The 14,162-nt window shown below is 44.8% G+C and overlaps 2 protein-coding genes and 1 long non-coding RNA gene across 7 annotated transcripts; all 3 read right to left on the bottom strand.

The window, feature by feature from the left end:
• Positions 1-1,212: 1,212 nt before the first annotated feature.
• Positions 1,213-2,136, bottom strand: LOC135934987 (uncharacterized). The gene is made up of 4 exons (XR_010574160.1): positions 2,020-2,136; positions 1,914-1,968; positions 1,781-1,863; positions 1,213-1,629 (listed from the first exon to the last, which is right to left on the bottom strand). It is a non-coding gene; the product is annotated as an uncharacterized LOC135934987 (long non-coding RNA).
• A 2,919-nt stretch (positions 2,137-5,055) lies between these two features.
• Positions 5,056-8,556, bottom strand: LOC135937593 (DNA (cytosine-5)-methyltransferase PliMCI-like). Its single transcript, XM_065480752.1, has 11 exons — positions 8,485-8,556; positions 7,334-7,604; positions 7,134-7,279; positions 6,824-7,075; positions 6,635-6,766; positions 6,375-6,577; positions 6,211-6,319; positions 6,009-6,146; positions 5,814-5,956; positions 5,467-5,745; positions 5,056-5,122 (listed from the first exon to the last, which is right to left on the bottom strand). The coding sequence occupies exons 1-11, from the start codon at positions 8,554-8,556 to the stop codon at positions 5,056-5,058; spliced, it is 1,812 nt and encodes a 603-aa protein (XP_065336824.1).
• A 1,142-nt stretch (positions 8,557-9,698) lies between these two features.
• Positions 9,699-14,135, bottom strand: LOC135936519 (uncharacterized). Of its 5 annotated transcripts, none has more exons than XM_065479360.1 (8): positions 11,876-12,106; positions 11,588-11,801; positions 10,990-11,059; positions 10,804-10,887; positions 10,601-10,753; positions 10,303-10,537; positions 9,887-10,250; positions 9,699-9,831 (listed from the first exon to the last, which is right to left on the bottom strand). In XM_065479360.1, exons 3-7 carry the CDS (start codon positions 11,051-11,053, stop codon positions 10,160-10,162), a joined length of 627 nt encoding a protein of 208 aa, XP_065335432.1. In that variant the 5' UTR covers positions 11,054-11,059; positions 11,588-11,801; positions 11,876-12,106; the 3' UTR covers positions 9,699-9,831; positions 9,887-10,159. The 5 variants fall into 5 exon arrangements, with proteins under 5 accessions (XP_065335432.1, XP_065335431.1, XP_065335433.1 ...); XM_065479359.1 differs by having other exon boundaries at positions 11,643-11,801; positions 11,876-12,102; XM_065479361.1 differs by having other exon boundaries at positions 10,990-11,801; positions 11,876-12,107.
• Between the last annotated feature and the right edge of the window lie 27 nt (positions 14,136-14,162).

The raw sequence follows: 14,162 nt of genomic DNA, 5'->3' as shown, positions 1-14,162 counted from the left end.
AATCAGGTTCTTGGTGCCGCACGGAATGTTGTACAGATCGGCGGGAATGATTCCGTCAGGTACCAGAGTGCGGGAGAAGCACCACGTGTCCGTGTTGTTGCCGTTGTTGGTCGTTTGCCCGAAGTAGTCCCAGCTGCCGAAGGTTTGGACTGGAATTTTTAAAAATAAATTTGCTCCTTTGAAAAGACGAAAAATATACGTTTAAAGTAGTCGAGAAAGTTGTTCCAGCTGGCGATCGTGGTGAATTCGGCAAGTTTCATTCCTAGTTTGCAACAAATTGTGACGGCAGAGTCGTACGGCAGACCCTAAAACCATTACAAATTTTATCTCGCCGTAAATTTTTAAAATATTCAGAATTTTACATTGTTGTCGGATCCCATGAAGTATTTTTTGCCGTCCCCGGTCGATACCATTTCGCCGTCCAAGGCTATAAATTTTTTTTATTTTTTTCATAATTCAGATAATTTAATTATACTTTTGTCAGTCCACTGAAGAGATGTCACAGAAACAGTCTGGTTTTGAAGCAGGATAATTAAATAGAAGGTGTATTTAAAAAATTCTTACATCTACTTTACACGTTGGTTCCGGCCGGCACGTTCTGTCAAAAGCTCTGACGCAAGGCTGCTAAGAATTTATTTATTATATCCCTCAAAAACATTTAAAATAAATGTGATTCGTGGGTTTTAATTTAAAACAAAATTGATTTGTGCATAGCTAGAAAATTTAAATTACTGTGGTTGTTGTTGCTGGTATAGCAGTTGTTGTCGACCCTGTCGGGGTTGCTGTTGTTGTAGTTCCTTCCGATGAAACCACACCTTGTTCAGTTGCATTCGTGGTTGTTGCCACCGTTGTTCCTCCTCCAGCGGTTGTTGATGCTTCGGCGGCTGTTGTCGATCCGGTGACTGTTGTTGCTCCGGCGGCTGTTGATGCTTCGGTGGCTGTTGTTTCTCCTGCGGCTGTTGTTGTTCCTGAGGCTGTTGTCGCTCCTGCCGCTGTTGTCGCTCCTGCCACCGTTGTTGCTCCGGCGGCTGTTGTTGCTCCGGCGGCTGTTGACGCTCCTGCGGCTGTTGTCGCTCCTGCCGCTGTTGTCGCTCCTGCCACCGTTGTTGCTCCGGCGGCTGTTGTTGCTCCGGCGGCTGTTGACGCTCCTGCGGCTGTTGTCGCTCCTGCGGCTGTTGTCTCTCCTGCGGCCGTTGACGCTCCTGCGGCTGTTGTTGCTCCGGCCGTCGTTGACCGTCCAGCCGCCGTTGTTACTCCTGCGGCTGTTGTCTCTCCTGCGGCCGTTGACGCTCCTGCGGCTGTTGTTGCTCCGGCCGTCGTTGGCTGTCCAGCCGCCGTTGTTGCTCCTGCAGCTGTTGTTGCTCCTGCGGCTGTTGTCGCTCTTGCCACCACCGTTGTTGCTCCTGCGGCTGTTCCTGTCAAGCTTTTGGTTGATGACGCACTTGGAGCCGAAGAAATGGTTTTTCCTCCGACATCAGTAAGGTCAAACGACGAGGGCGTCGTGTCCAAATTTGATCCTGCGGCATTGTCCGACGTCATATCCGTTCCGACGGTTGTTTTCTTGATTATACTCGGTGAAGATTGCGATGAAATTTTTGATAGGACCTCTGCATTTGTCGTATTTTTGAGCTAAAATTAAAATAATTTCATCATGTTTGAAATTGCCAACAGAAGAGGCGAGACATAAAATCAGGAATGTTTTATTTTTAAGTTTGTATGAAACTAGAGCCTTATAATTAAATTCACAAAATCCTGTGGTTAATTTAATAATTATTCTCACCTTTGAAAGAACTGGGCGGTTACCCAGGCACCTTACATTCCCGCAACATTTTATGATTGTGCTTCTCCTCTGCTGATATACAACTTTCAGTTAATGTAGAGTTGAAATCTAAGAAAAAAATATAATTTCTTACAATTCAATGAAATCTTTCCGGAAGACTTGACTCGTATCGTCTTCGAGTCTGCTTGCTAAAGTAAAATTTTCATTTGTTACAATTTTTAGATTTAATTTATACAAACCGATTGCAGCAGGAGTATCATCATACACAGGACGACCAGCATTATTAAGTTATCAATTGTCCCAAACGATCCAATACCATTACTCTGAATCTATATAAATGAGGTTGTAAACTCTGCCTGTTGCCTTTTCCATATGTGTCAATAAAGTGCGGTCGCTCAGCGGAAGAAGCAGAATGAATCATCATTTCGCGAGTTGCACCAAGCGGAAACTGCTCACTGCTGTCAAACGCGTCTCCATCAGGCAGCAAATTGTGCACGGTATAATGAGAAAACATTTTTCCTGTAGTTTATTGCAATGGGAATTTTCCCGTTTTGCGATCAAATTTAGAAAATCTGAAAAGACATTAATTTATTTTACCCAAAGATTAATTTCGAACAAAACGCTCTAATGATTTATTAAATTGTACATAACGAGCTTATTCGCAAATATTAAAGCAAATTTATATTTTGTAATCGGCAACAACAGATGCTACTAGAATGAGAAATATAGGAAGCAGAGGGAAATAGTCGCCACCGAGCCCAGCAACGGATGTAGCGCAATGATTTCGCTTTTTTAAATGGCAAAATTCGATCAGAGAGCGCTAGAAGTTTGTTTCACTTGGTCAGATGAATCTAGAATTTACTACAAATTTATTAAATGAGCAAAAGTGATTGAAAAAATGTCATTTTTGTTGGTGAGTTAAAATAAATCAGATCTTTCAAGAAATTCCAAATTTATTTATAATTTAAAAATAATAATTTTCCTGTATGAATCCGCCAGCGTCACTTATAGCATCGTTTTGATTATTTTTCACCTCGACCAATTCGCTTCAAACTTCGTGTGGGGGCAATTCCGGGGTGGGTGGTGCGTATAAAAATAGTTATGAATTTTTTGCGGGGGTTGAAGGGGGTGAAATTAAGGGTCGAAGTTGGTCAAATTTAGAGGTTGGTACCACGAAGGTGATGGGTGATTTCACTGCCGATAGGTTGTAATTGGCAAAAAAAAACCGGTTATTTGGTGTTAGTTTGTAGTAAGTGGCAGCACCAGTGTTATAGTGAGTGCAGCGCAGTAGAAAAATAAGAAGGATGGGCGCATGCGCTCTAATAACATCATTGTGCTTAGTTTTCGCCTCGCGGCCGCCATTGTTTGTTTATGTGTCTGCGGGAGTTAGTGTTTCGACCTGGACGTCATGCAACTCTCAGTGGCCCACAGTGGACGCAGCCACGCGTGGCAGCAATAATAAGCACCCCCGGCTGGCAGATCGGCCTTCCTGTCGGACACGGAGATGAGGCGAGCATAGTCAGGTGAAAATCACTCTTCCACTTCGGAGTGTATCGGCTAATTGTGCCACAATTATTTATTCGCAATTTTACCCCGCCAAAAGTAGTATTTTATTGATCACTTGTGCACACTTGTAAATCTCATTTTCTTTTCCAGGCGTTGCAAGCTATTTTGCCGCCGATCGTGCCCTGTCATGCGAGCCGCCTGTGCTGAGCAGCTGTGTCCGGAGTTTGGACGCTGTCTGTCCGGCGGTGGTGCTTGTGCAGTGTTGAAGCAGTGCGCGCAGCAAGCGCGCACTCTGCTGCGTGCTGAAGCGCACCAGAAAATTCAGCTTGTGTTTGGAACAGCAAAAGCAGTCAGTGGCATCTCCCCGGCTGGCAGCCCCAGCTCCCGGACCTTGGCACGGAGGCGAGGCAACAATTGTCAGGTTCCAATTACCTTCTATTCCGGATTGTGAGCCCCCAGTTGCCCCAAAATATTTTTACTCATTTGTTTTCCCCGCCAATAGTGCTATTTTATTGATCACTTGTGCACACTTTTAAATCTTATTATTTTTTCAAGGCGTTGCAAGCTTTTTTGCCGCCGACCGTGCCCTCTCATGCGAGCCGCCTGTGCTGAGGAACATTGGCCGGAGTTAGGACGCAGTCTGTCCGGAGGTGGTGCTGTCTGCAGTGTTGATGCAGTGCGCGCAGCAAGCGCGCACTCTGCTGTGTGTGCTAAAGCGCACCAGTACACTCAACTAGTGTGTGGCACAGCATTGGCACTCAATTGCACCCCCCGGCTGGCTGCCCCTGCTCCCAGACCTTGGCACAGAGGCGAGGCATCAATTGTCAGGTTCTAATTACCTTTCTAATCCGGATTGAGAGCCCCCAGTTGCCCCAAACTATTTTTAATAATTATTTTCCCAGCCAATTGTGCTATTTTATTGATCACTTGTGCTCACTTTTTAATATCATATATTTTTCAAGGCGTTGCAAGCTTTTTTGCCGCCGACCGTGCCCTCTCATGCGAGCCACCTGTGCTGAGGTACTTTGGCCGGAGTCAGGACGCAGCTGTCCGGAGGTGATGCACTCTGCTGTGTTGCTGCACTCTGCTGTGTGTGCTAAAGCGCACCAGCATAGTGTGTGGCACAGCATTGGCACCCTTTGGCTGGCTGCCCCTGCTCCCAGACCTTGGCACAGAGGCGAGGCATCAATTGTCAGGTTCTGATTACCTTCCCAATACGGATTGAGCACCCCCAGTTGCCCCACACTATTTTTAATAATTATTTTGCCAGCCAATTGTGCTATTTTATTGATCACTTGTGCTCACTTTTTAATATCATAATTTTTTAAAGGCGTTGCAAGCTTTTTTGCCGCCGACCGTGCCCTCTCATGCGAGCCACCTGTGCTGAGGTACTTTGGCCGGAGTCAGGACGCAGCTGTCCGGAGGTGATGCACTCTGCTGTGTTGCTGCACTCTGCTGTGTGTGCTAAAGCGCACCAGTACACTCAACTAGTGTGTGGCACAGCATTGGCACTCAATTGCACCCCCCGGCTGGCTGCCCCGGTTTCCCGACGTTGGCAAGGAGGCGAGGCGACAATTGTCAGCCTCAAATGACCATTCATTCCGGATTGTGAGCCCCCAGTTGCCCCAAAATATTTTTAATCGTTTATTTTCCCCGCCAATAGTGCTATTTTATTGATCACTTGTGCACACTTGTAAATCTAATTTTGCTTTCAAGGCGTTTAAAGGGAGTTTGCCGCCTAACTTGCCCTGTCATGCGGGACGCCTGTGCTAGGAAGCTGTGGCCGGAGTGGAGGCGCTGTCCAGCCAGTGGTGGTGCATTCTGCAGTGTTGGAACCTGGCGAACGTGGGGCCCACAGTGGAGGCAACAGCTGGCAGGCGTGTCTGACTGCCTGGGAGCACTGCTTTCATTATTTTAATGTATAGAGTGATAGACAAGGAATAAACACACTTTATTTGACGGTAATTGTTTTATTAATCAAACCGGAATGGAACACGTTTTAATAGTTACAACTAGAGACCAAATTATGAGAAGTTGAATTAATTGTGGCTATAATAGATTTTGATCTGAATTGAGGGAGCACAAGTTTATTTAGATTAAGAGTGACCGTCCGATTGCTTCTGCAAGCAGGGGAGGTACTGCGTTTCCAATCTGCAAGAACACCATTGGTAAAGAATAACGGAATGGAATTTTGATGGTAGCCAACCTGCTTCTGTACTTGAGTCAATGCCCCTTTAAATTTAAATCTGTCTGGAAAGGTCTGGGCTCTGGCATACTCTCGGAGGCTCAGCGTTCGATGGTACATAGGATGAATGATTTTTCCAGTCTTAGAAGCAATGCATGGCCTCGTTAAAACTGTCATGAATAGATCCGACCACTGCAGCCTTCCGTATGCTCCGCGCCAATCACCATTTGAGTGTGCTGATTTTACCAATGACTTTGGAGCGAGTGGCATTCCGCTAATGAAAGGGGGGAAAAGTAGAATAATATACATTTTAAAGAGTGATTAGGAAAAGGTAACACTCACGCTTTGAAGCGCTCTTCATCCTCGTACCGAGGTAGGCATCGCCAATCTGAACCCTGGGGAATCATCGTCATCCTCTTCTTGTCCTCTGGACTGATGGACGTGGGCAGTTTATGCATACGCAATTTTTCACTGCCGACTCTCATCTGATAACAAAGAAATCAATGCGGAACGAAAAATGTTAATTTGTTTCATCACCTTCGATTGGAAAGTAGAGGTGATTGCATTGTAGCAGCTCTTGTTGCTGCTTTCAAGTGTCTCAACATCTGGCAAATCCCCGATGGCGTGGAACACAGAAACCTTCTGAAAATACGCCTCCTGTTTGTCCTCGAATGACTGAAAAAGGAAATAAGTGTTAATTTCGGTTATGGTGGGGAGCATGAGTCGTTTAGCTCCCAACCAGAGTATGATTGCCAGCTTTGACACTAGTCATCGTGAGCCCAGAGAAATGGGTGGCAATGGGTTTACCAGCCAACCGTCCGATGTCAAGCGTGCCAAATAGGAAAAACCTAGTAGAAGAGCACTTTTGTTAGAGGGCGTAAGACGGAATGAGTGTATAACAACCTTGGCCGCTGTTGTGGTGCGCCAAAATCGGCAGCCTGCAAGACCATGAATCGGAAATAGTACCCCATTTCTTTTGTTGTCTGCAGCGCCCCAAAGAAGTGCTTTCCACCTTCCTCTGTAATGAATGACTTGACGTTTTCCATTAAAAAGCATTCTGGTTTGTAGAAAGCGACGATGTCTAGAAATGCTGGAACCTGGGATTTCTGAAAAAACACGAAACTCAAAATAGAACACGATCTGAAAGCAATTAAAGTAACTACGTTCTTCGCAGCTTTGCTGCTTGTCTTGAATCGATTTAGGTGTGAAAATCCCTGACACGGAGGGCCACCTACGATCATTTCTACATCGCCGCGTTGCGGCAGTCTTTGACCCTTCTTTGATAGCAGTTGGCCCTTAATAGGATATAGAAATTTGAAATTGTTCTTGCTAGGAATCAAAAAAAGACTTACACTTCTCAGCTCCTTTAACCAATCTGTTGCAGTTGCTTGGAAAACTGTGGCATGTTGGAAATTCTCCGCAAAAGTTTTGCATGCGATAGGATCTGAGTCAAGTGCCCACAGGCTGGAAGTCAGTTTGCTCATTTCCAATCCGAGGGTCAATCCACCGCATCCTGCAAAGAGATCAAGACATCGGAGTGGCTTCCTTTGGATAGCAGGAGGAACACTCTTGAGTGACGAAATGGCGCTACCAATCTTCGAAAGCTGAGAACAGAACATATTTTTACCACGAAATCAGGCGTATGCAACTTTTGAATACAACTTTTTGGTTTTGCAAGTCGAGCATTCCATTGCAGACGTATGTCGCCATTCCGTATTGGTCAACGTCATCAATGTACTTAACTTCTAGGGTAGGAAGAAATAACACGTTCACCACTGAGACAAAGAGTGCACCAGAAATCTCGGTTTCTGTAAAGGAAATGTTTTTTAAAAAGGCGGAAGGTTTGGTAAATGATATATCACGGTAAGAAGACAAGTGCAGCAGATTTGTAGGTGTTTCCATAGAACAACTGTTTGTCTCAGCAGCTCTGACGAAACAGGTGACTGCAAATCGAATCTTTGACGCAGCGAGCACTTTTTCTGATTCTGATTGAGAGCCTTTGGGGACGCTGATTTTGTCGACGCGGACAATGCGGAGCAATTTTTGCCCTGGCACGTGGGGCAAACGCTCCGATTTGAATGTCGTGGCCAAGCATGTATCTTTCTCAATCACCACGGACGAGCCAATCCGGACCTAGGACAATATATACGATTGTGAAAGTTGTTGCCGCGAAAAGAAACGAAAAATGTAACTTACAGTAGTGGTGCCATTCGATGCATCAGTTATTGTGCGTGCTAGCTGCCTTCGTTTGTTAGATGTTACTTTGCAATGGCACCAGTTCTTCTCGTCGTTGAATACCATCGTTGGTGTGTAAGAGGAGCCATCAAAACTGAATGAGAGTGTATGTTACCTTGAATGAGCTGGAACTATCTCGAAGTGAAATAAACTTACAAGAGTCTGCAGAAGAATGAGTCACCTTCAGAAGCCTCTTCCGCGGATGGAAAAACAATAATTGAATCACCGAGTGCTGTACCTTGGACGTAGTTGCAACCTTTGAGTTGCACCAACTCATTTCTCGCTCCGCTTTGGATTAGCGTCTCTTGTATGCGTCTGTGAGGAGACACACTGTTTTAGATATCGGAATGATTAATGAAAAAATACTAACTCCAGCACTGTGACGTGGTATATATCTGGACATTTGAATGCCAGGTCTTCTTCTGCGCTCACTATCTTACAGAAGTTTTTCCCAAATCGGGCAAAAGAACCGATCGGCCTCATGGTAGAAATAAAAGCGATCAACAGAGCACCGCGAATGATTGTTTTGTGCGTAATTTGTGCAGAACAGGTGCCAGTGCAGTGCAAAACTGGTGCACATGCTGTGCCATTTGAGTGCCAGAATCACGGCTTATCCAGTGCAGGAACATGACTTTGCAATGGTTCTGTGCAGAACTGGTGCCATTTCGATGCCAAACGGGTGCAATTCATGTGCCATTTGAGTGCCAGAATCAATGCTTAAGCGGTGCAAGGCTGTCACTCCGGAGAAAATAAATCGAGTGTCTTTCCATATGCTTACTGGTTGCCTGATTCTGGTCTCGTTGTCAGATTCTTGCACTGCATTGGCATTGTTTCTGCACTTGTTCTGCATCGCATTTGCACTTTACTCGCACCAATCTCGATTTTAATCGCGTCCGCACATCACCTGCAGTAAAATCTGGCAGTCAAATGGCACTTGATCTGCACATGTTTGGCATCGGATTGGTACCAGTATTGGACAATTCCTGCACAAGGGAAATTGCCGCGTGCCGTGGAAAATTTTCTGGTGGTCTACACTTCAAAATCGCCCTGTCCATCGGCCTCTTCAGTCACGTGATCCGAGTGAAAACGCTGCTTCCCTGTGAGAAGCAGCGTGGCTAAACCCCCCGAAGCAAAAGTGGCCGATGGACAATTTTCCGCAACATGGCACCATGGCCATTGTGCATGTTTTGTGCAGAACAGGTGCCAGTTCAATGCAAAACGGGTGCACATGCTGTGCCATATGAGTGCCAGAATCACGGCTTATCCAGTGCAGGAACATGACTTTGCAATGGTTCTGTGCAGAACTGGTGCCATTTCGTTGCCAAACGGGTGCAGATCATGTGCCTTTTGAGTGCCAGAATCAATGCTTTTGCGGTGCAAGGCTATCACTCCGGAGAAAATAAATCGAGTGTCTTTCCATATGCTTACTGGTTGCCTGATTCTGGTCTCGTTGTCAGATTCTTGCACTGCATTGGCATTGTTTCTGCACTTGTTCTGCATCGCATTTGCACTTAAATCGCACCAATCTCGATTTTTATCGCGTCCGCACAAGACCCGCAGTGAAATCTGGCAGTCAAATGGCACTAGATCTGCACATGTTTGGCATCGGATTGGCAAGGTACTGCACAGAACCCGCACCAGATTTTGCAAAATTTTGGCTTTTAGTGGAGTAAAAGTGCTGAGAGAATGGAAATCGAGGTTGGAGGACATTCACTTTGATTCTGGTCAACAGCTCTTGCACCAAGTTAGGCAGAACGGAATGAATTTTACATTATGGCATTCCTGTTTAATTTAAATATTTTTACAATTAAAACAATGGATGTCAATGAAATGTTCTATGAATGTGACAAATTTTTTGGACTTTATTTGAATATCTTACAAAAGAAACAACTGTTCGTATTACTTTCCATCCGATTGGCTTACAAAACGGAATCAGCCAGAGCGGCGTCTTCGGATGAACTTACGTTGTTGGCATCACCCTCCTGCTGGTAAGTTGGCCGTCGCTCGCAGAGCATGTTTGAGAGGACCCTCCTGGCAACGACATCAGTGTCGATGACGTTGGCATTGGCTTTCTTGGAATTGCGCCACTTGCCCTTCATACGGATGGCAATCTGGTAGGCCAGCTCTGGAAAAATGTATGTGGAATAAGAGGAACATCGGAAAGAACAACAAGATTGTACCAGTGAACTGCAACAAGCAGCTGTCTGGCAGGTGCATGGTGGGTTTGCGTTTCGCTGTCCCTTTGGTGCCTTGCAAGCTGTAGTACTTCATAACTTCCATTCGGAAGATGGTGAGAGTAACGCGGCGCAGGCACGAGAAGAATGATTGCCTTCCGTCCTTGAAGCAAAGTTCCAGGTCGTCATCAGTGATCGCAATACTGCCGGCCTTCACTCCGGATTGGGTCTGTAACAAAAATCAGAAGTGATACGTGCAATAAATTAATTCCCGGTGTATCACACATTTACACGGACGTTTGGATTCACCAGCAGCACGTTCTCCCAACCCTCATTAGTCACCCGCTGCTCGATGCGCAACATGTTCAGCCTAGGACAACGATTAGAATTAACCGTTTAGCAAGTTATTTTTTACTACTCACATGTATGGGTCCTCGACTAGGGCCACTTGTTTCGCAATCGCACTCTCCAGCGAGTGCACCGACACGACCTGACTCGCGCTAGGTGTTGTCGAATTGGCGCTTGATGCTGATGCTACAATCTTCTTTGAAGCCTCATTTTCCTTCTTGAGCACCTCAATCCGTTGTTCGAGATCCGCAATCTTCTTCTGGATGACAATGCGTTGAATTTCATTGTCTGCAATCTTTATTTCAAGAGCTGGAAAAAATATATGAATATTGAATTGCCGCCTTTGAATTAAATCAAATGCAAGTAACTTACAAGCCCATTTGCGAGAGTCATCAATTTTCGCGGGCGCGAGGACTGGACTGTTGCGGCATTCCGATGGCGGTGAGTCGATGAACGGATCAAAGTCTTGCAGGGCAGCAGCATCGGGGTTGGGATCATCCAACGGATCTGCGCAATCGACTGCACCTAAACCAAACCCTTGAGATGCATATTTAAATTAATAATAATACAAGTACCTTGACCACCTTCCATCGTGCCATCACCTGCAACGTCACCTTGGTCAATTACCACCTCGAAATAATTGGGCTCCAGAAGCTCATCTGTTGGCCAAATGAGAACAGAGATAATACATGCGACCGGAGTGACAAATTAAATAACAATTGGACGAATTTCAACTTAAAACCAAGTAATATTCAACTTACTTGCGGCAATGACAAACTGGTCTTTTTCGGACGCAGCCTGGTCCTGAACTGGCTCTCTTTCCATTTTTGACTGAAAATTAATGCACAAACAATTATAACTGGCTTGGAAAATATCAATATTATGTAAATATCCAGTTCACCATTTTTTCATGCAAAATTGCATGCATGTTCACATCCTTACATGCACACATTTTCACATAAATTTGAATGCGAAATTGCCAAAAAAATGCATAATGTATGTACTTATGTACTTTCATATGCACAGTAATGCATGTTATTACTTAATTGCACGTGAAAAATGCATAAACACATTCATACAAACACATAAATACATACATACATACATACATGGGCTCCGTGATTATCGCATTCAAATTTAATGTACGAGTGTCAAAACGGAAATAAAAATGCCATCCGTATTATAATTTAGAGTGTCCACTGAATTTCCTGCATTTGGCTACATTGATTTACATGCGATATCATGCAATCTTGAAAGAAACACATTCGATTATCAATCGGTGGCGATGGAATCAAATAATATGGAAAATGTGGTGGGCATAATTCCCCCCCAAAAAAATTAACATTAATGCGTTCTTACATTCCGATTTCAAACGTGACACTGGAAAATGAACTGGAGATTGGGGAACAATTACAGGTTTTTATGGTCTCCAGCGGCTCTCTGGTGCAGTGGAAGTGCAGTATTGCCGCCAAAGCCTAGCTAGCTGCGGTAGTGACGATTTCGCAAGGAGGCTTCAGAAAGGAGTTAGCATGAATAGCGTGGGGGCTGGGCTGGGAGGCTTTATGAAGTACTGCTGAAATTTTTCAAACCATTTTTCAACCATTTTCAAACGATTTGCCTGCAATTTTCAGTCAAATTCAGCTGTACCTTGCGCTTCACCTTGCGATGTGGAATCTAAAATTAAACCGGAGTGAAGATATCAACGAATCCACTATGAAATTCTGCCTGTATGGAACTTTAAGTTGTGTTAAATAAATTTTAATCAGTGAAGGGTGCCATAATCTTGTGATAATGTAATGGTTCACTTTTCATCGGAGGTAATGAAACGCAGAAAAAATATGAGAGATGAAGGGTACTTACCATTTTATTTAAATTAAGATTAATGATTAGTTCAAAGTATCAAATTTAAGTAAACGAAAATAATTGCCAATCCGAATTTGGGCGGCTGAATTAATCATCTTCTGAATCAATCGATTCTGTGGAGCTCCTTCCGTCTTTATCTGTCTTGGATTTTGGGCGTCGCTCCGTAATGAGGTCAGCCAGGGCACGTTTTGCGCTACGTTTCACATCTGAAACTGATGAGCTGGCTCCTTTCGACCTCTCGAACCACGTGTACCGTTCCATCCTGGCAATTTGTGTGGCAATGTCTGGGAAGCAAAGGGTTATGTAAGACAAAGAAACACTCCGAACTGAAAATTATTACCAAAGAAGGCCTCCTTCAGGGGCTGTGGGAGGGACAAAGTGGCCTCCCGCCGTCCGGTCCTCTTCGTACCGCCGTAACTGAAGTACAGTAGGCGTTCCACGCGGAAAATGGAGATTGCGACGTGCCTCAAGCAGGAGATGAAGGAGCCTTTACTTTCCTCGTAGCACTCGTTGAGCTCACCGTCCGCAATGGCAATGAGATTGTCACTGGATCTTGCGCCAGATTTCATCTGGAAATGAATGGAATTTAAATTACTGCTTTTTGCGCTCACGGAATGACTAACCTTTTGAGGGAGATCGGGGTCGTTCAAGAGGACGGCTCGCCACCCATCTTTGGAAATCTGTTGTTCAATATTATCCTTGCTGTCCCTGCGACAAAATTCATGAAGTAACTATATGAAGGTAGAATAAGATTATTACAAGTACACTGCCGCCGCATAACGCCTGGTTCCAGGTTCAACAACGGCTTTTTGCAGCGAGCGCACACTATCAAGGTTTTGGTTTTTGAAATCTCTCCTTGCTTTCTTCAGCAGTTCCACCTTCCGTTCTTGAACCTGGGCTTCCTCCCTCAATGACTGATTTTCCTCCATGAGGCGTGCCCTCTTCTCTTCTAGGAAATTGACCTGCTGCTTCAGTTCAATCTTGGCCACTACCAATGTTGCTCTCTCCTTTTTCAGTGCTGAACATGGTGTATGAGTTTTAGGAAGCTGCCAATTTAAAAATAATTCAACCTTCAGCTTACCAGCCACTCTTTCAGCCAGGTCTTCGTCATCCGCCTCCGATTCGCTTTCTGAAAACTTTCGCCGCTTGGAAGGTGGTTCGTGAGGTGGTTCCTCTTCTTCTTCACTCTCAGTCCGGTTGGAGGTTGAAGAATCAGACGGCGTTCCGCTGTCATCTGCAAGGAAAGCGTATTACATGATAAAGATGAAAGGTTTAATAGAAATAGAATTGCATGTCTGCGACATCCTCACTTCCGGATTCTGATTCTTGTTCGCACTCCACCTCGGTAATTGCACAAACCGGAGCGGCAACTGAGGCAGAAAGCAAAAAAGACTATTAAAGTGCTTTCCAAATTCTCGCAAGTCGTCGGTTCTAGAGGATAAATGAGGGTTTCTGATGAACCCTGATAACAGGGGAACACTCACGCATGCACAAGTAAACCAGAAAGAGGAACATTACCGAAGAATTAAAAATATATTGAAAATTACAACTCACTTGACGCATTCTTGAGAATGTGGTCCAGGTCCAGCGGCTGCAGCTCTGGTGCATTCACGTCGAAGACGACCCCGCTCTCAGTCCCATCACTTGGATCTGCTTCTTGTTGCATTTTTCAAACTGTAAAGTGACGATCAAATTATTTTTACGTGCCACGGCCAGTGGATTGCACGAATGTAATTCGAAAAAGCATGCACACAGATTCGAACACATATGTAGTCCCCGTGCCAAACACATACAAACATTTGCCAGCAAAGGGAATTACGCTTAACGCATGTCTGCAATTGTCCTCAAATGCAATAAAAAGCCATCCGGTGGGAAAATGAACATTACCCCTATGTAATACGTCAATTCACATGATTTGCATTTCCCTGACAAACAATTGCAGTCGAGTATGCAATGCATACATTTCAAGGTATGCAAAAAACTTGTTCGAGTGAGGTTGGAAAACACGGAAAAATACGATCTTAACATTTTACAAGACACAAGGGCACATACTAACTTTGAAAACGGCGCA

This window comes from Cloeon dipterum, chromosome 2 (genome assembly GCF_949628265.1).
Source record: "Cloeon dipterum chromosome 2, ieCloDipt1.1, whole genome shotgun sequence".
NCBI classification, from domain to species: domain Eukaryota; kingdom Metazoa; phylum Arthropoda; class Insecta; order Ephemeroptera; family Baetidae; genus Cloeon; species Cloeon dipterum.
Note: the sequence above shows the minus strand (reverse complement) of the source record. Positions and strands in the feature narration are given on the sequence as shown.

What these genes read in the sequence shown, in the direction of transcription:
- LOC135937593 (XM_065480752.1), bottom strand. Translation starts at nt 8,556, where the DNA reads ATGCAGAACAAGTGCAGAAACAATGCCAATGCAGTGCAAGAATCTGAC. An exon ending in GCTGCACTTGTCTTCTTACC is followed by an intron (nt 7,280 to 7,333) that starts GTGATATATCAT and finishes TTTCCTTTACAG; the next exon opens with AAACCGAGATTTCTGGTGCA. An exon ending in GCAGCAAAGCTGCGAAGAAC is followed by an intron (nt 6,578 to 6,634) that starts GTAGTTACTTTA and finishes GTGTTTTTTCAG; the next exon opens with AAATCCCAGGTTCCAGCATT.
- LOC135936519 (XM_065479357.1), bottom strand. Translation starts at nt 13,020, where the DNA reads ATGGAGGAAAATCAGTCATTGAGGGAGGAAGCCCAGGTTCAAGAACGG. An exon ending in TATGCGGCGGCAGTGTACTT is followed by an intron (nt 12,800 to 12,850) that starts GTAATAATCTTA and finishes ATTTTGTCGCAG; the next exon opens with GGACAGCAAGGATAATATTG. An exon ending in CCTGAAGGAGGCCTTCTTTG is followed by an intron (nt 12,376 to 12,431) that starts GTAATAATTTTC and finishes TTTGCTTCCCAG; the next exon opens with ACATTGCCACACAAATTGCC.